Raw genomic sequence first — 20,137 nt, forward strand, 5'->3', positions numbered from 1 at the left:
CTTTCCTGTATTTTTCCCCGCCCTTCCTCTGAGGAGCACAGAGTTTGGCTCTCTGCTCCGACACTTCATCCTCACAGCAACCCTGTGAGGTAAGTTCAGCGGCAGGAGGGTGTGTGGCGTGAGGTCATTCGGTTGCCGAGGGAGGATTTGAACCCCTGCAGTCCTCGGCCAGTGCTCTAACCTTGCCTCCCCCTTCTCTTCCAGTCAGGGTTTCAGTTGTGCTCGACTGCGGTTGGAGGTGTGAAAAAATAAGACACCTCAGTAGTCTGGAGCCTGGGGAGGGCGGGGCTTGAGGGGGGGAGGGACTTCAGTGGGGTATAAGGCCCTAGAGTCCACCTTTAGCCTCCTTGTGGCCCCGATCGGAAAAAGCTATCCACGGATCGTGGCCACCTGTGGCTAATAGTATATAGATGTTTTCCTTCCGTATAATCTGCTCTACCAGGTCTCAGGACTCCAGTCTGAAGCCGACACTTTAGATGTTTTGATGTTTGTTGTCAACAAGAGGAACTAAATCTCTAAGCTGAGGGGAAACTGCACTGGTTGGACCTGCATCTGTGAAAGTTACAGGAACCCTACCGAGAAACTAAAATCAGGACCATCATAGCTTCTGTTCCTTTTGCACACTGAAGAAATGCAACCGCCTGCCATAGAGAATCAAACCCCCAAACATGCCAAGAATTGGTATCGGGGTATGGGGGGAATATAAATAGAAGTAGGAATGCCACAGTAAACCCTCAGGTCTGACTTTCAGATCTTCCATTTCTGTTGGGATGGACAGTTCCTCCAAACCCACTTCCGGTCTGATTCTACGTTCCGTAGAGGAAATCATGAGAAGCAGTGAGATGGGTAACCCCTTGTATGAGCTCCACGGGATATAAGAATGAGGAGGGGCATCTCTCTGACTTCTCACTGTGAACAGCATCCACATTTACATATAGCATTGAAAGTAAAAGGCAGCTTCATCGCCTTAATGTGCTACTGGCTGTGATGACACACGTCTTTAGTTCTGACACAGGTGACAGATCTAAAGGGTGCGATCAGACAGCAACATCTGGGAAGTGTCCCACAGTCGTCAGCAACTCGTGCTGCTCTGCCACAGAAGCGGAGTTAAAAGACACCGGGGAAAGACTTGCTCTAACAGGTTTCAACAGGCCACGGATGGCCTTTCCCGTCTGATCATGCAAGCACACTCTCATGAGCCAGTTTGGTGTCGTGGTTAAGTGCGCAGACTCTAATCTGGGAGAACCGGGTTTGATTCTCCCACTCCTCCACTTGCACTTGGCTGGATGACCTTGGGCAAGCCATAGTTCTGATAAGAGCTGTCCTTGAAAAGAGCAGTTTCTGTCTGAGCTCTCTCAGCCCCACCTACCTCACAGGGTGTCTGTTGTGGGGAGGGGAAGTGATTGTAAGCCGCTCTGAGACTCCCTTCGGTAGTGAAGGGCGGGGTATAAATCCAATCTCTTCTCTTCTTCTCATGCCGTCGGGATGGTCTGATCAGGCCGTCCTGGCTTGGTGCTGTTTTTTTTCTCCCTCTTTGCAGTATGCACATCATTGCATACTCCATAGGGGGCCCTCAGTGTGCAGGTTCCTTGTTTATGCGCATGGGAAACAAACAGCCAAAACAAAGACTCACCTACAGTTGCGTCTGATCACACAGAGATGGGCTGTGCCCGCAGCTACAAAGGGAGGTGTGATCTCGCAACGGCATGTCAAATTCCTCTGGAGGAGATAGCCTCGCTTCCCTTCCGCTTCAACTGGCTCACGTGACCGCAGCCATTACTAACCATGGAGACTAAAGGAACCTCCATGTTGGGAGTAAACCTCTGAAGGCCTCAGCCTCTCTGCCCTGTTGTCGGCCCGCCAGAGGAACTGGTTTTCCACTCTGTGTTACAGGATGCTGGACTAGATGGACCCTCATTGGTCTGACCCAGCAGGACCTTTCATATGTCCTTCAGCCTATCGGAGCCACTCTGAAGGATTTCCCTAGACGTTCACAACCAAGCGGTGGGAAAACCGAACATTCCCCAGAAGCAGCCGGAGAGGTTTCATGCATCACAGGCAGTTTTCGAGTAGCAGCTGGACGAACGGTTATCAGGGATGCTCTAGGCTGATCCTGCATTGAGCAGGGGGTTGGACTAGATGGCCTCTATGACCCCCTTCTGACTCAGCGATTCTAGGACTCTGTCCCTAAAATAAAATACGTTTGCATTCTGCTGTGGGAATAGTACTCTCTCCCCCCCCCCCCCCCCAGTTCTCTTAGCAGAAGCCATTAATTCTTGAACTTATTCGTCGTCGGTGACTGTCTACCCTGTACATTAAATTGCTTTTTTTTTTTACATTCGTTTTCTTTAATCCCCAAATTATACTAGAATTAATACCTCCTGCTCTGTCCAGGCAAAGTTTGGTTGCTTCAACTGTCAGCTCCTTTCAGGATCATTATTTTCCTCCTTATGTCGGGCACAGTGTACAATTTTGTTTCTGCTTAAAATACATCCTAATGGTTGCCAAGCAAAGCTCAGACCCAGTTAGTCCTTCTCCCAGAAGGCGCCTGCTGTGTCACGAACGACTGTTTCTGAAAGGGAAGACATCCTTTGTGACAGACCCAGGTCAGCAACATTCGTCCCCAACAACAAAATGGTTCCTTCTGCCGTTTTTCTCAAGTCTCGTTCAGCCAGAAAAGACAAAGGGGCCACGGCGGCTACATTTTTGGTATCCTTGCATAAAGAGGTCCATTCGCTGAAAGGTATAGCCTGTTGGCTTCCATGTGGCCTTCTGCCTACATGGTGGTGGTCGTGGGAAGGGCCGTCAGGTTGCAGCCATCTTATGGCATCCTCTCATGGGGTTTTCGAGGCAAGAGACCTTCAGGGGTGGTGTTCCATTGCCTGCCTTTGCATCACAACCCTGGTCTTACTTGGTGGTCCCCCATCCAAGTCATGCCCCAGCCAGTGTTCCCTCTAAACTGAGTTAGTGTGAGCTAGCTCATAGTTTGTTAGCCTCCGGCTCACACATTTTTGTCTTAGCTCAGGAAGGATGGCTTCAAAGCAAACTGATTTATGCAGTAGCCAAATCCACTTGCTCACAACTTTTTAAAAAAAAAAAACCCCGGAAGGGGATTTTTAATTGATTTTTTATCCCTACAAAAAACTACAACAGAAAAAAGGGGAGGGGGAAACTACACATACGGGAGAAAGTAAAGTACCCACTACTATCTAAAAACCCAAGAGAGGAGATCCTCCAACTAGCTTTTATGCATCCAGTCTTTTCATCGTTGTTCTTTTTATGAACTGTGTCAAACTTTTAAAACTTTTTACCCTCCCAATTTACATTTAACTGCCCAATAACAGTGCCCCCAATCATCCCCAGGAACCAAAGTTCTCAAAGGCACAATTCAGAGTCCTTCAACCTTTACTTCTTCTTCTCCCTTCTCTTCCGCAGTTTGTAGGGACTTTTCGGGGCTGCTGTCCCCTGCTCAGACAAAGAGTCCTCGCCAGATGAACCAGTTTCCAGCTCGCCGCTGGACCTGCTGTCCTCTTCTTTTTTTCTCGTCCTCTGACCTTCCCAGCTGTTCCTTTAGAAATTTTTGAGCTTTAAGAACAGAGTCAATCTTTTCCTTCTTCTCTTTAATCTTAAATGTTACGCCTTCTGGAAATAGCCATTTATATCCAATTGAATTTGTTTGGAGAAAGAGCACAAGTTCTTTTTATTTCTGCGTTTAGCGTTCCGACAGCATTCTCCCCCGCCTTCAGGGGTGTTGCAGCCACTGCTTTCAGGATAGCATCCCTAACATGCCTCTTCGAGAATCTTACTACAATTTCCCCAGGCAGATTGTTTTTCTTTATGTATCCTGAATATGACCTGTAGGCCACATCCATATCGTTGAGTAGCAATTTCGCTTTTATATCTGTTACTGGGGCAAGTAGCTCACTCATAAGTTCTTTAAGATTCTCTCCTCTGTTCTCCGGCACCCCCTGGAAGCGCAGGACCATATTGGCCTTATCCATTTGCACTTGAAGCATTTGATCTTCCAAAGAAGAAGTTTTCTTTTCCAATTTTTGCACTTTCTTCTTCACTTTCTACATTGATTCAGCCATTTCCTTTACTTTCTCAGCATCCTGCTTCATTACTTGAATCAAATCTGTTATTTGCGTTTGTTGAGCAGTAATGCTTGTTGTTACCACGGACAACTGCTTTTGTTGGGCTGTAATATTTGTTGTTACCACGGACATCTGATCTTTGAAGTTATTCAGCTGTTCCAGTAGAGGGTGCATGAACTCAGCTATAGCCTTTGCCGTCTCACTGGTCGTTTCTGGCTTCGGGGACTCTGGTTTCGTTTTTAAAAGTTTCTCTTTGTCTCTGTCCCTCTTCCCCACCATCTTTTTTTCCCGTTTGTTTACTTTCGCAAAGTTTTTTAAAGTCTCTCAATATGCACTTAACTGCTTAGCTCAATTGGGTAAGTACTTCTGGGCAATTTCACGCGTTTTTCTTCCGCTCCCCCCCCCTTTCGCTCAACAGTTTATGCGCATGGGAGGCGTCCCTCCCCCGCTCGCTTTTCCCATTCCGCCGCGTAGGATAGGGAGCGTCTTTTCTTTTAAAAATTGTTTCTCAGTTGACTCACGTTCATAGTTGGTCTTTCGACCCCGCTTCTTTCATCATTTTTCATGCCCGATCTCCTGCGCTTGACCCGATTAGCTTCACTTGTACCATTTGGTCTCTCGGCTGGAAGAACCACTGGAGCAAAGGGGAGCCTCGATTCTCTGTCATTCCACCATCAAAGAGGCTACCCCTCAAAGCTCCTTGGCCAGGGTCCCTTCACCGGGCCCATGGGGGGGTTTACGAGCCTGCTCGCCCCCTCCTTCCGCCAGAGCACGGAGCCACCCCTGGGAGGTCTGAGAGGTGAGTCCGCAAGCGTGCCGCCATCAACTGGAAGTCCCCACTTACTCACAACTTTAGTGCCAGTAGATCACAAAGTAGAATTTTTGCTCACAAGACCTCACAGCTTAGAGGGAGTATTGGTCATAGCCAGCCGATAGCAAACCTGTAGGCTTTTCTAGGCCAGACAAAAACAGAGGTGGTTAGCCATCGCATGCCTCTGAGTGGCAGCCCGGGACTTCCTCGGGGTTCTCCCATCCAAGTACTAACCAGGGCTGACCCTGCTTAGCTTCTGAGATCTGACAAGATCCACCTAGCCTGGACCATTCAAGTCAGGGTTAATTGTTGTGTCACAACTGAGTCATGGCAAACCCAGGGCCATGGGGGTTTTCAAAGCAAGAGATGTTCAGAGGCAGCTGTTCAGAGATGTTCAGAGCAACCATGGGGGTTTTCAAAGCAAGAGGTGTTCAAAGTCTTCCTTGGTGGTCTTCCATCCAAGTACTAACCGGGGTCGGCCCTGCACCTAAATGGTAATCCACTGCAGTTCATGGATCTAAATTGTATGATATGGGAAGCGGAGCAGAAGCATTGTGCTGCTGGCAGAAAGAAGGCACGAGCCACGGAGATATTCTCCAGAAGTCCGTTGGACCAAATGGACGTAGCACTAAGTCGGGGAAGAGTTTTGAAACTCTCTCAGGGACAAGTTTTAGAATGCCTCTGTTATTATGGAAACATGAATGGCATGCCACAAAGGATGGCTGACAGGGATAAAATGTTCTTGTTGTGGCTAAACATGTTTTTTTATATATATATTTGCAGGCTTTATCTGGGGTGAAATTAAACAAATGTGGGATGGCGGACTGCAGGATTATATCCACGACTGGTGGAACCTGATGGATTTTGTAATGAACTCCTTATACCTGGCGACCATTTCGTTGAAAATTGTTGCCTATTCAAAGGTAATTAGCCTATGCGGTGCTGTTCTTAAGTGAGATGTGAGACGTTCGCTCTGCAATGTGATTCCTGAAATGCTTTTTGTTCCCAAAAATGCTTTAGCTTCATAATGCTCTTGTACTACCGCTGGTTCCTATTTGCCATTGAAGTGACCAGGCACTCCCCCTTGAGGGTCAACAAAGAAAAGATGAGAAGGAATTTTCCGGAACAAAAATCTTGGACTCGTTGAGAACATTGATGTTTGAATCACAGTTTGGGAAGCATTTTGAGGCACAGAATGCTCTTTTTGTTGTTGTTAGTATCTGGAGGGTACCAGGATGTAAAACAGGGTTGCACTTACCTGTAACTGTTGTTCACATGATGTAAAACAGGGTTGCACTTACCTGTAACTGTTGTTCATCAAGTGGTCTTCTGTGCAGGCACACATGGAAACTGCACAGTTGCAGGCCAGCCACGGAAAAGATTTCCAAGCTTTCTAATAGACTAGGAGTGCCCCTCCTCCCTCTGGTGCTTTCCCGCCAAAACGCTCACATGACCAGGAGGAGGGGCGCTACTCCCTCAATTCTCAGTAACTTTTTTTTAGCGTCGATGATGCTACAGATCCATGGATTCTGTCACTGAGGTTGTGTCCCCCACAAAGGAGCAAGAAGGCCTACAGTTGTCGGAGCTGTGGCAGAAATTCAGGCTTCTTTCCCATCTCTGGACTGCTGTGTTCTCCGCTCAGTAGATTGGAAGCAACCCGCCCACTCACCCCCAGGCATACTAGAGTGGCACTTGTTTCGTACTTTGATCCAGACTTGGCACACATCCCATATGGACTGGCCAATGCTGGCCATTGCTGCACATTCACGGATCACAAGTGAGGCCTACTGTCCGGTTAACACAAAGCTGCAGGTTTTATTTGCACGTAGAGCGTCTTCTGTAGGATAAACATCTAAGGACTTTCGAGGGCAGCAAAGAAAGTTCCAATACAGCCAGTAATGGTTTGTGTGTTGGGGAGTGGGTTGCGTGTCTATATTGCCACCTGATTTTGCGAAAGTGAAATTTCAGCGCGAACTTGGAATTCCAAAAGAATTTCAGTTAGAGTGGCCTGAATTCTCAAGTGGGGACAGGAGGTTAGGCTTGGGGATCGGTCAAGTCCTTCCTAGCTTCATGGTGTGTGGATTTCCTGTATTCTTCCCAGAAAGTGCTTTTGCAGAGAGGTTTTTTGCTCTCAGCACCTGCCCTGCTGCAGTTCAATTCCAGCTCTTCTTTGGGCTTCCTGTGTGATGGAATCTGCAGAAGGTTGCATTTGCTAGCCAAATTTCAAGGCTGCTACATGCAGAATGATTTGCTATTCAGAAAACAAGTCATGATACTCTCAAATGCAGAGCAGATTCTCTCGTCTGGTCACACAAATCATGCAATACATTTCTGATGACCAATTACTATTCATTGTCAACTACAATTATCTCGCCATCACAGTAAGCCCTGAATCTCTCTTCTGGCACCAGGATGGTGGTGGGGAGCCGGGGTCTGCGATAACAGATGTGTGTTCCCATTGAAAGGAATTTCTTTTCATGGGTAGGATTGGCTGCCTTTACTCTCCAGACCAAATTGCAATCAGGTTTTGTTTTTGTTGTTTCTAATTTTACCATCGTTTTAGTAGCTATCATAAATAGTCGTGAGTTCAGTTTCACAGTGCTGAGATAATGTAACGTGCTGCAACCCACAAAGCCATTTTTCACCAGTAATTCCATGGAACTGATTTGGCACAGGTAAGGGCTGAAGGTCTGCACTTTGTTAACTAGTCAGATTACTCATTTGTTTCGAAGTCAAAAGACGGTATTCGAGGCCGCTTGCAAATTCATAATGGCAAAATTGTCCGGTAAGCATGGAAACAGCAGCCACAAAACTTATATGAAGAATCCAAACCAAAATCTGCAGCAGTGACCAAATGTGCTGGCTGTGGTACCAGTTTTACTCCACGGCAGCAGAACATAATTTATGAAGCATTGTTAGACTGGTCTGTGGGAGGGAGGATTTATTCAATAATAGCTGGACATGACACATGACACAGATGGTGCCAAATTACTCTTCCATGGAAGGAGGAGGCACAAGGTTCTGTTTCCAGTTGACACTACACACACACACTTGTAAAGGCCAGGGTCCCCAGAGAACGGCCTTTGGAGCTGATGTGAGTTGACATCAACAGACAGGTTCATTCGAGGGAAGGTGCTTCTGCAGATACGCCAATCCTAGACTGTTTCAGGATCAATTCCAGCACTGTGCCTGGAAATAAATGGATCATTCTTCATTCAAGATCACTGACAGCTGAGAAAATATGCTCAGTTGCAGTAAGTTCTTGTTAACTGCTTGGTCACCATATTCTGGACCAGTAGAAATTTCCAGATGCAGCTGGACATCGTGGTGATTGATGGATACTGTCGATTATGGATGAGCATGAACAACATTTTTGTGGTTCAGTTTGTGGCTGAACCACAAACCTATATGAACGAGGAGGTTGGTTCGTGAACTGAACCAGTTTGTACAAGTTCGTGACCCCTGCTTTCTGCTCCTTGCCGCTTTTCGCAGGGAGCAGAAAACAGGAATTTAAATAGCTCCAGGCCATTTAAACCAAACAGCGGCGTTGCACTCCGCCACTCAGCTATTTGGTTTAAATGGCTGGGAGCCATTTAAACCACTGCTTTCTGTGCTCTAGTTTTCTACAGGGAGCAGAAAGCTCAGCAGTTTGGTTTAAATGGCTCGGAGCTGAATCCAAGAAAGCCCCTTTCAAACAGCTGAGCTTGGGAGCAGTTTGTGCGGCTCAGCTGTTTAAAGCCAATGCAGAATCAGCCACTTTGGGTGACAACATGGAATCCTGCAGAAGTCTGTAGTGTAAAAGCCACGGGGGGGGGGGCATAATCCCCCAGTGCCACCAGATAGGAACAAATTCTCTGGCCCAGAGCGCCTTCAGCTCCCTACCCTGCCAGTCTATTGAGAAGAATGCTGTGGTTGAGGGTACTGAAAGTGGGCCGCCGAAGACCTCAAGACATAGTTTCCCGCTACCACCCTCTGAGGTAATCATCCATCCCAGATGTTCCGGACTCCTGTGATCTGTAATTTACCAGCTTCTTTAAAGCCTTTGTAGTCTTTTCAAGGCAGCTTAGACATCTACCACACAGCGCGGTTCTGAATAATGAGCTCCCCCGGCAGTCACTTTCTGTTAAAAAAAAAGAGTGCAATAAAGGCGTTCATTTCTATAACCAGTTAGGGTAGAACTACAAAGAATGTGTTTCTTCAAAGCCCTGGTTCCCCCCTTTGCAAAGTGGCCCCGGGAGTATCCGGGTGTCTAGGGGAGAAGGCGTGGGCAGGAGGAGGGCACAGTATCCTTCCCTGACTCTCCTCCCACAATGCTGCCGCTGGACCCCCCGCCAGGACAGATTGGAGGCTGAGAGTTCTGCCTTTAAACGAAATCATATATTACAGAAAACGTCTCATGAATGGTTCTCCGCTTCTGTGAGCTAAATATTGGAAAAGTGATATGCCTGTGAATTTCCACCCTCCTTTACGCTGACCACGCATTTGCATCTATGGATAAACCTCCTGAGAGAGCAGCAGGTTTTTAAATAGCACCGTCTGACCTACTATCCCTTCCGTTTGAAGCACAAAAAAATTGTTCCAAAGAGAGACTCTGCAGATTTGACACCGTCAGGTTTGGCTGTCAGAACTGTGCCGCTTCTGGAAGTTTTTACAGATGGCAAGTCTTGCTCAGCCAGCGCATCACCAGCTGTGAATGGATCATTCTGGTCCTTTCTGCACTCGGATCTCACCCCTGGTTTTATCAGAGTTCAACTTGCGACGCAATACCTTGCATTTATCCCTGGTTATCCCAGGACAAGTGTGGGGCGAAACCGAGGTGACCTCAATGTAATGTGGAAACAAAAAATGCCCCGAGATAATTAACGGGTGTACTCGCGTGTAGTGTAGAATGTAAGTTCGGGGACAGGGTTGAACCAGGATTTAAGGTCTAGTGCAGAAAGGACCATTGACTGGCTAGCCAGTGCCTGGGAAGTGAGCCCTGTCTAGAGCCTTGTGATCCAGTGGGTTCTATAAGGTGTCACAGGACTCCTTGTGTCATGGGATTCTTTGCTTTTGAAATGGTGAAAGTGTTAATTATTTGGCCATTTCCCCAGTGCTCGGTTGTGGTTATCTGAGATTCTGAGCTTGTGTGTGTGTTTTAGATAATGATCCTGAACTGCCATTTCATCCCTGTTCCTTTTTGTTGCTGTACAAAAACAGAGAACCATAGCTGTAGTAACAATGAAGAAGAACAACGAAAGCTGTGTGTGTATCCGCTAAGTAATACTAACAAAATCAAAAATTGCAGAAAATGTATTTATTTGGAAAAACATCCAAAATCATTAAAAAGTGCAAGAAGAGGGCCAAACAGTGAAGTTAACTAAGTTTTCCGGATTATGAAGTCGTTTCGTAGTCTTCATCCGAACAGGACCATATATATCTTTTAAAGCTGCAGAGTTGCATTTTTTGTGTGTTGCATAATTCTTTTTTTTTTAATTTCCCTCTCCTAAAAAGGAGAGATTTTATTGCTTTTACATTTCAGAAAGTTAGGAAGGGTATATAGAGGGGTAAAGAAAAGTGTTGAGTGATGTTAAACATTAGTATATTAATCTTTTATTATTAAAGTCAAAGTCAAAATCTTCTTCTGCAGCTGGACAATCCCTTTTTCTTCTATATCTTTCAAAACCGGTTAGTTAGTGTGTTAATAGTGTCCCCTTGGGGTTAGTATTATCTTTTATTGCGCTTTCCGAACTAGTTCTCAAACGTTGGGGTGCTTCCCTTTTTTGTCTCTTAAATTGTATTTTGGCCCTCTAGCCGCTCCTTTGTCTTCCTCATCTTTCACCTCTCCCTCCGAGCTGCTGTCTTCTTCGCTAGTTCCTGCCATCCACTTAGCGAGTTCTGCCTCGTCCTCTGAGCTGGCGTGCCTCTTCAAAAAGTCTTGAGCCTTGAAGATGGAGTCTATCTTTTCTCTTCTGTCTTTAAACTTAAAGACAAGTCCTTCGGGTATCAACCATTTATAATTAGTTTGGTGACTTTGCAAGAACATGGTCAACCCTTTATATTCCTTTCTCTTCATTCTGATTTCAAATGGAACATCTTTCAAAATTCTGATCGTCTGGTCTCCAATTTTCAAAGGTGTTGATGACGTTGCTTTTAAAATTTGATCTCTGAGACGCTGCGAAGAGTCAAATTTGATTTTTCCATTTGAAGCAATAATAATTTATTATCCTGCTTCTCTTGGTGTTTTTCCACTTTACTGACCTTCTTCTTGACTTTCTGTATTTCTTCCGTTGATACCAGGCATTTCTTTGCAATCTCATCCACCTTCTTGGCTGTCTCTGTCATCTGCTTCTGTTGAATACTATAGGCCATTTCCATGCTATCCAACTTTTGGTTGATTTTCTGCAATTCATCCAGCAGAGGGTGCAGCATCTCACTTTCTTGCTGATTGACAGCAGCCCCTGCAGGGGAAGGGCTAAGACCGGAAGTTCCTCCCGTCTTCTTTGTCTGCCTCTCCAAGAACTTTTTCAGCCCCGCCATTTTCAGTTTTTGTTTACTTTTTAAAAGTTCGTGCTGCGCAGCATAGGGATCACTCCCTGCTCCGTTTTCAGCTCTCTCCCAAAAGGTAATTTACTTTTTCCAAACTTCACTTCACCCCCCCTTTCTGCTTTCAAAAAGTCTCTTTCTCGAGTGGGGTCGGGAATCCTCCCTCCTCCCTCTCGCTTTCCCGGGGGACGGAGTGTGCTTTAGCCGGTAGCTTGTAATTCGATCTCCAACTCACAGTTAGCCGCTTGTCTCTTTCTTTGTGCTTTCACTTCCTCGCTTCATCACTCCGATGTTCCGGTGGCGTTGCTAGGTCCCCATTCGGGGCACAGCGCGGCGGGGCCGTCAGGGCAGAGGGAGAGCCTCAATTTTCGACCTTCTGGCCGGTAAGAGGCTTCTCCCCTAAGCGCCCCCCTAGTTTGGAGCCTTTTCCCAAGGCTCCTTAGGGTCTCCGCTTGTGCGGATCCCCCCCACTCCGTGTGTGGGTGATCCAACTCCGGAGAGTCCCGAGAGCTGGCCGCCATTCGCGCCGCCATGGCCGGAAGTCTCGTGTTACGGAATTGAACACCTGTGTTGGAGTCGTCCTTCTTACACCCTGGAGAAGCAGTTCTCTTATCCGCTAGCTAAACGCTGACGATCTTTCCAAGCCCTTAAACAATCTTGCGCTTCGCATGTCATGTCTACAACTCCCGGACCTCCTGCTTCTTTTTGTATTCGTGCAAAAAGCGGGGATTAATAAGACAAATACTCCAACATGAAAACAACCGTTGATGTCTCCAACGGAGACTTCCAAAGCTGGCCTTGTTCTCCTGCCTAGAACTACCGGAGGAGTCCAGTGTATACTGAATGCTCACCTCAGACCAGGAGGATGGAGAAACTGGTGGGCAGAGAAGATGGGGAGGGACATATCCCTTACCTCCCCCAACGCTAAAAGACTTAAGGCTGGAAATATGAGAAGGCTGAAGTCTTGTTCCATGGGCTAAGATGGTGGCTGTCGAATATACAGTGCCATACACAGAGTCACACCTCTGGTGCCTCTAGAGAAGAAGAGAAGAGGAGATTGGATTTATACCCCGCCCTTCACTACCCAAAGGAGTCTCAGAGTGGCTTACAAACTCCTTTCCCTTCCCCTCCCCACAACAGACTCCCTGTGAGGTCGGTGGGGCTGAGAGAGCGCTGACAGAAACTGCTCTTTTTTCAAGGACAGCTCTGACAGAACTATGGCTTGCCCAAGGTCATCCAGCCAAGTGCAAGTGGAGGAGAGGGGAATCAAACCCAGTTCTCCCAGATTAGAGTCCGTGCACTTAACCACTACACCAAACTGGCTCTAGACCAGCTTTGTCTCCTCTGACTGACCGCAGATCTCTGGGGCTCCAGCTGGGATCTTCCCCTTTGACTGAAGATGCTGCAGATTAAATTTGGGATCATCTAGATGCAAGGCAACAAAACACTGATCACACGCACAATTAGCCACACCATAGGCACGAATGTCGGGTGGATTTAAAGGGCGCGATCAGACGTAAACATCTGGGAAGTGCCCTGCACCCATCGGCAACCCATTTTGCTCCGCCGCAGAAATGGAGTAAAAAGACACCAGGGAAAGTCCAGTAGCAAACGGGTTGCTACGGGCCACAGACGGACTTTCCCATGTCTGATCGCTCGAGCGCACTCTCATGGCATCGGGATGGTGCCGTTGTTTTTTCCCCTTCTCAGTATGCGCATCATCGCACCCTCCATAGGGAGCCCTTGTGCTGAGATGCGATTAATCAATTCCCTGTTTAAGCATATCGGGAACAAACAGCCAAAAAAAAACCCCTGACTCACCCGCAGTTGCGCCTGATCACATGGTGGCGGGCTACCCCTGCAGCTTCAAAAGACTGTGTGATCGTGCCTCACTGAGTCAAATTCCTCCAGAGGAAATAGCCTCAATTTCCCCCCTGTGTTATCTCGCACGTGTGACCACAACCATTTTTGTAGGCAACTGGCTTTTGTAGACCTATCCTGGGTCTACAAGGCCAAACGTTTCCTTTCTTTATATAGCTCACCATTGTGAGTAGCTTACCGTAATGGGAACAGTGTAGCTGTGCTGTGGGTATAACAACCGTGATGTTTCCGCATGGAGGCTTTATTGACCACCTGGAGTTTTTTTTAACTTGCCAGTAAAGCTATGTGTAGCTAACAGCAGGAAGGAGGACAGACCGCAAATAGGAAATCCAATAGTATGTTAGATTGCTCAGTAAACAACCTTTTTTCCAGCTAAGTGGCTCTTTCTGTCGTTCGTACTGTTCGCAGAGAGTCCCTTGCCTCTATTTATCAGAAATTAGAAGTCCTAGTTCCCCAGAATAACAAGTTGCACAGAGAACTCCAGTATCTAAATCATGTAGGGCACCTACTGATCAGGAGAATGGAGACCTTTGTGACAAATACAGTCAGACGTGAGGGCATCTTCCTCAGTTGGCAGCGGCCATTTTTTATTTTTATTTTTTGGATGAGGTGAATGGTTCATTTCATTGCCTCACTGAGTTGCTCGCAAACAACATTTTGAGTCATTCTGCCTCCACACGACGGTGGCGTTCAGCATAGAGGTTGGCTGGGTAGCTGCTGGAGGAGGAGGAGGAGGAGAAGCAGCAGCAGCAGCTCACATTCCACATAGCTGTCTGAAGCCGGATGAGGAGTAATAAACTGAAATGAATCCAGACCAGATGGAGGTATGCATCAATGAAGAAGAAGAGTTGGATTTATACCCTGCCCTTAACTCAGCATCTCGTAGTGGCTTACAACCTCCCCACAACAGACACCCTGTGAGGTAGGTGGGGCTGAGAGAGCTCTTTTGAGGACTGCTCTTGAGAGAACATCTCTGAGAGAACTGGGACTGACCCAAGGTCACCCAGCTGGCTGCAGGTGGAGGGGGAGTGGGGAATCAAACCCGGTTCTCCCAGATTAGAGTCCATCGCTCTTAATCACTACACCAAACCAGCTCTCTCTAGGCCGTGCTTGGAGCCGACAGGCTTGCTTGAACTGTGTGTCCCAGGATCACCATGGGCCGGTCATGCGCCACTCCATGAGCATCTGCGTTCTGCAGTCCGTGGCATTCAGCACTCTGACACACACTCAGTACTGAATGGGTTCAACGACAGTTCCCATCAACTGCATTGGTGCATTCCAAAGAATACACACAAATCTGAATGATACAAACATCCTTGGCTCTGGGAATCAGGCGACTGGACAAAACAGCAACAAGAGAGGCAAATGGCTCAGCTCCTTCCACACTCCATCCCCAGCAAAGACTGAAGCCGGTCTTTTGTAAGTAGAGCCCCCCCCCCCCAGTTGGATGTGTTCTGTGGGGTGGCCGCAGATGGGGGCAGGGACAGCCATTGCAAAGTATGCAATCTGGAATGAATGAACCTTGAATTGTCCACGCAAAAGAAGCAAAGCTAGAAGAGAGAGAAAAGCCATGTAGATGCAAGTCCAGTAGAGACCAACAAGGTTTTCCAGGGGGTGAGCATTCAAGACTCAGAGCTTTGACTTTTGAGAGCTCATCCCCTGAAGAGCTGGTTGGTTTCTATTTATTTATTTCTTCACATTTCTTCACATTTATAGCCCGCCCTTCCCACAGGCAGGCTCAGGGTGTGTAACAACACTTCATTGATACAAAATATTTCGTTAATACAATAAAATTCAAATTTAAAACATCATCATAAATATTAAAGTGGTGGTCACAGCTGATAACAAAGAAGTGTTCTGGTTCTGGGAGGTTCCTGGCCACAGCCAGCAGTTATTGACAGAGTGACAAACAGCTCAGGGAGGCCCTGTGTGGACGCCCGCTGCCTCAGCCAAAGGCCTGGCGGAGCGGCTCCGTCTTGCAGGCCCTGCGGAATTGAAGTAGATCCCGCAGGGCCCTGGTCTCCGTGGGGAGCCTGTTCCATCAGGCGGGGGCCAGGGTGGAGAAAGCCCCGGCCCTGGTTGAGGCAAGACAGACGTCTTTCAGGCCAGGAACTACCAGGAGGTGCTGCTACTGGCCTCGAATCTGGGTGTTCTACTGCAGAGACTAATATGGCCGCCGCCTGAAACGAAAAGGCACGGGTACATTCCAGCAACCATCAAACATTTGTTGGCGGTCCTGCTTGCCATTTCCATAAAAACGCAATCCCAACACAGCAGTGACTGAACCAGGCCTGTAGCCAGCCGGGGGGGGGGGGGTCGTGGGGCTCTGCCCCTTTCAAGTTTGCCCTGCCTCCACTCCCCCTCCCCACTCCTCTCCCGGAGGCCCCCCTCCCCTCCCCGATTCCTACCGGGAACCTGGGAAGTGGAAAGATGAGCCTGCCAGCGGCTCTCCTTCCCTGCCACCCTCGCTACACACCTCGTGGTTGTCGGAGAGGCATGAGGGGGAGGTCTCCTTCCTGCTTCCACAGCTGGCTTCTGCTGCGGAAGCAGGAAGACTACCAACAAGCCTGCACCTCTCCAGCAGTCGAACAGGGGTAAAACAGCTGCCTGCAAGCAGAGACCCCAAGTAGGGAAAAGCCGCCTTCCTCTACCCCTGGAGTCTGAAAAAGTTTATTCAATTTATTTAATTTATTTTATTTAATTAGTTACTTTAATTTTATTTAATTGGAGCCCCCGATGACCCCCATGAAAAAGAATCCTGGCTACAGTCCTGGACCAAGCCCTCCTACTAGTAAAACAAGTTTAACATCCGTTCCTCATCCTCGGTGTATTCCTGGAGGAATAGAACTGGCATAAGCAACTATTGGGAGACAATTCATTGGGTTAAAGTGTAAAAATATATATTGTTTGCCTCAGAAGCACAGAAGCTTTACACAGTATCCCCGATTGTCCACATTCCCCAGTTAAGGGGGAAATGCTGTTCAAATAAATTACAAAGACAACCTGTCTCCAATAGTAACAAGTGGAAGAAATGTTACTTCAAAAAATAGAAGCACATCTTACATGTAGGCAGGGGTCATTTCCTGCAAGAGCGCACAGGAGCGAAGCTCCGACAGTAAAGAGCCCAGGGGGCGGGCACATGCAACAAGCCCCACCCCCTGCTCCCAGCAGCCCTCAGTCAGAGCAAGAAGCAGCCAGGTAAGCTGCAGAGCCGCCGTCCCCCTGGCCCAAAACAGTCCAGTGGCACATTTAAGACCAAGTTTTATTCAGGTACAAGCTCTCCCTCCTCTGTGAGGACAGATCTGCACATTCCTCCCCCCCCCCAATAGCTAGTAATCCAGAACAGTCCAGTGGAGCCTGAGCGGTGGGTGTTGCCTTCTGACACACTTCCGGTGATGTCAGGGGGTGTGGTCTATGCAAATGAGTTATGCTAATGAGCTCCTGCACCTCTTTTTCTACAAAATGACCCCTGCATGTAGGTACATTTAAGTTATCGTGAATAGATTAACTTCCAAAAAGGTTAACTTGCTACAGCTCCAAGCCCAGGTAAGAGGGCGGGTCACAGCATTTCAATAAGAACAATAAATACAATAAAATTTAAAACACATTAAAACATAAAATCAATAGTCATGTTTGCCATAGGGAGAATCCGGCCCATTGATGAGAGGGTGGATTGGAAGTCCGCAAATCTAATGCTCACATTTAGAAAGGGACCCAGAGGAGGCCCAGGAAATTACAGCCCAGTTAACCTACTATCTTTTCTGAGTAAATTGATAGGAATTATTATTAGAGATTCCATTATTAAGCACAAAGAGGTTTTACTTCGGCAAACAGGCAAATAATGGGAGGAGACAGGATAGAATTTTTTAAAGTATGTTGTGGGATGGAGAAAGTGGGTAGAAGTTGTTGCGTAGTAGAATGAGAAGAAGAAACCTCAGGCAGAATCAGCTTGTGGAATTCACTGCCACAGGATATAGCAATGGCCACTAGTCAGAAGAAGAAGAAGAGGAGAAGGAGGAGATTGGATTTATACCCCACCCTTCACTCAGAGTCTCAGAGCAGCTTACAGTCTACTTCCCTTCATCTCCCCACTTTAGAAGTTTCCTGAACCCTTGATTGTAGCAAGTTACTGGATTATTGCCAATTATATTAAACTAGGAAAAAGGCCCTTTGTGGAAATAAATACAACGGCCTCTAGAAAGAGGCTCTGGGTGGGTGCTCCAGCCTTGAACACTCAGTGTTAATTTGCTGTGGCGACCTCAGCAGGGTATAATGACACTGAGTCCACCATTTTCTCCAGAGGAACTGATCTCTGCTACCTAAAGGACAGTTGTAATTTTGAGTGATCTCCAGCCCTCACCTGGAGATTGGCAACTATGGTTCCCCAGAAGGGATTAGTTGGTTTGGAGGGTGGAGTCTATGGCTTTGTACCTGTCCGAGGTCCCACGCCTCCTGAAACCTCACCCACTCCAGGCTCCATCCCTCACATCTCCAGGAATTTCCCACCTGGAGTTGGCAACCATATCTCCTTCCCAGCCAATCATCAACCTACCTTTATTTTCCCCTCACTCTTCAGCTTTCCACCCCACACACACCTGCAGCCTCTCCCATGCTCTAAAGCCCTGACTTCTACGTCACATTGGCTGTCATATGGGGGACACCTCAGCAGCATATAAGGACACAGAGCCCACCATTTTCTCCAGGGGAACTGATCTCTGCCATCTGGAAAGCAGTTGTAATTCTGAGTGATCTCCAGCCCTCACCTGGAGATTGGACACATTTTACCTCAGAACTGCAAACTGTTTAGAATGTTAGAGGCAAAAGCCAATCAAGTCACATATGCAAACAACCTCTGTGTTCTGAGGCAAAGGCCAATGAGGCCGCATATGCAAATAACCTCTGTGTTCTGACTGGCTGGGGGGGGGGAACAGCAAAATGTTTACAATGTTGGAGGCAGGACTCAGGCAAAGCAGCCAGTGGATAGGGAGACCCTCTGAATCAGAGAGCGAACTGATTTTGGAGCGTGTGGAATGTTCTAGAGAAGTGCCACCACCATTCGGCTTTTATTTATAAGGGAGATTACTGTGTATATCTCTGAAGAAGGAGTTGATACTCTACTCTGGGGGATTACCCCATTGCTCCTTAATGATTCAAAATTCTTGATCGTGCTGAAGAAGTCAGCATTTTTGAAACGAGTAGAATAGAATCTGGACACCTCGTCCTGCAATATTTACCACCTATAGCATCATCATATCTTTGTATTTACCATCAATTTTGGACTTCATATTCTTGATTTGGAGCAGATATTATTAACTATCTAGAGGTTTTTTGCACTGCTTGGACTGTTTATGTGTCTCAGGACCATTTTCTGTTTGATTCAAGTTGTTCTGATTATTACGTGAATATTTTTCTAGAAGCTTTTGCACTAATTGGATTGTTGTCAAACTTTCCAGTCTGGGTCTCCAGAGAAAGTGAGGGGCGGTGGCTCAGTGGCAGCGCATCTGCTTGGCATGCAGAAGGCCCATGTTTAATCCCCGGCATCTCCAGTTAAAAGGACCAGGCAGTTGGTGATGCAGAAAGACCTCAGCCTGAGATTCTGGAGGGCCACGGCCAGTCAGAATAGACAGTACTGGTCCTGACAGACCAAAAGTTCTGATTCAGTCTAAGCTGGACCATTTCCGCAGTAGTGAAATTCTCTGCATTGACATTATTAAAACTGTGCGTTATGTGAAATTTTCCACAGTACATTTTACCTCACTAGGCGCCAACCCAAAGTTTTCTCCTTCTCACCCCACGTTTTTGGAACTCAATAAAACTGGGGATTCCCAGTAGTCATGTATGGCTGCGAGAGTTGGACTATAAGGAAGGCCGAGCGCCGAAGAATAGATTCTTTTGAACTATAATGCTGGAGAAGACTCTTGAGAGTCCCTTGGACTGCAAGAAGATCAAATCAGTCAATCCTAAAAGAAATCAACCCTGACTGTTCCCTGGAAGGCCAGATAATGAAAATGAAGCTCAAATACTTTGGCCACCAAATGAGAAGGGAGCACTCACTGGAGAAGACCCCGATGCTGGGAAAGATTGAAGGTCAAAGAAGACGGGGACGGCAAAGGATGAGATGGTTAGACAGTGTCATCGATGCAACGAACATGAAACTGAGCCAACTCCAGAGGACGGCGGAAGACAGGAAGGCCTGGCGGGAGCTGGTCCATGGCGTCGCGAAGAGTCGGACTCGACTGTGCGACTGAACAACAACAACAACAACAACAAACTGGGGATTCCGAAAACACGGGTTAAGAAGGAGAAAACTTCGGGTTTGCACCTGGTGAGGAGAAATCTACTGTGGGAAATTTCACATAACGCGCAGTTTTTAAATTGTCAATGCCGGGAATTTCACTACTGCGGAAACAGTTCCAGTCGAAGGTCAGGGGAAGTTGATGCCAGCCCATACCCCTGGCGGAGATCCCTGGGCATCCCTGGTTGGGCATCACCAGTCAGAGGCCACTGGACGGGTGCCAGGGAGAGCTACGGATTCTGCATGCTGGCAAGGCATAGGATGGAAGGGGGCGTGGGAGGCTTTTGCCTCCAGCAGGTTTTTCGAATCCATGTGGAAGGACCTTCGTGTGGCACCAACTGAATGCTGGGAGAGTAAAACGGAAATACTTGCTACATCTTGCTGCCTAAGGTTGCCAACCTCCAGATAGGGCCTGGAGTCCTCACAGCATTACAACTGATCTCCTGATGACAGAGATCAGTTGGCCTAGAGGAAATGGCTGCTCTGGAGGGTGGACTCGATCACATCACACATCCCTGCTGAACTTTCTCC

General features: G+C 47.4%; 1 protein-coding gene across 1 annotated transcript in view; it reads left to right on the plus strand.

Moving 5' to 3' along the window:
* TRPC4 (transient receptor potential cation channel, subfamily C, member 4) overlaps positions 1-20,137 on the plus strand; it is a 128,547-nt gene that overhangs the window by 78,337 nt on the left and 30,073 nt on the right. Inside the window, exon 4 of the mRNA XM_015414800.1 lies at positions 5,689-5,828. Within this exon, the coding sequence (XP_015270286.1) occupies positions 5,689-5,828 (140 nt within the window). The remainder of the gene's footprint in view (positions 1-5,688; positions 5,829-20,137) is intronic.

This window comes from Gekko japonicus, unplaced genomic scaffold (assembly GCF_001447785.1).
Source record: "Gekko japonicus isolate JY-2015 unplaced genomic scaffold, Gekko_japonicus_V1.1 scaffold1886, whole genome shotgun sequence".
In the NCBI taxonomy this organism is placed as follows: domain Eukaryota; kingdom Metazoa; phylum Chordata; class Lepidosauria; order Squamata; family Gekkonidae; genus Gekko; species Gekko japonicus.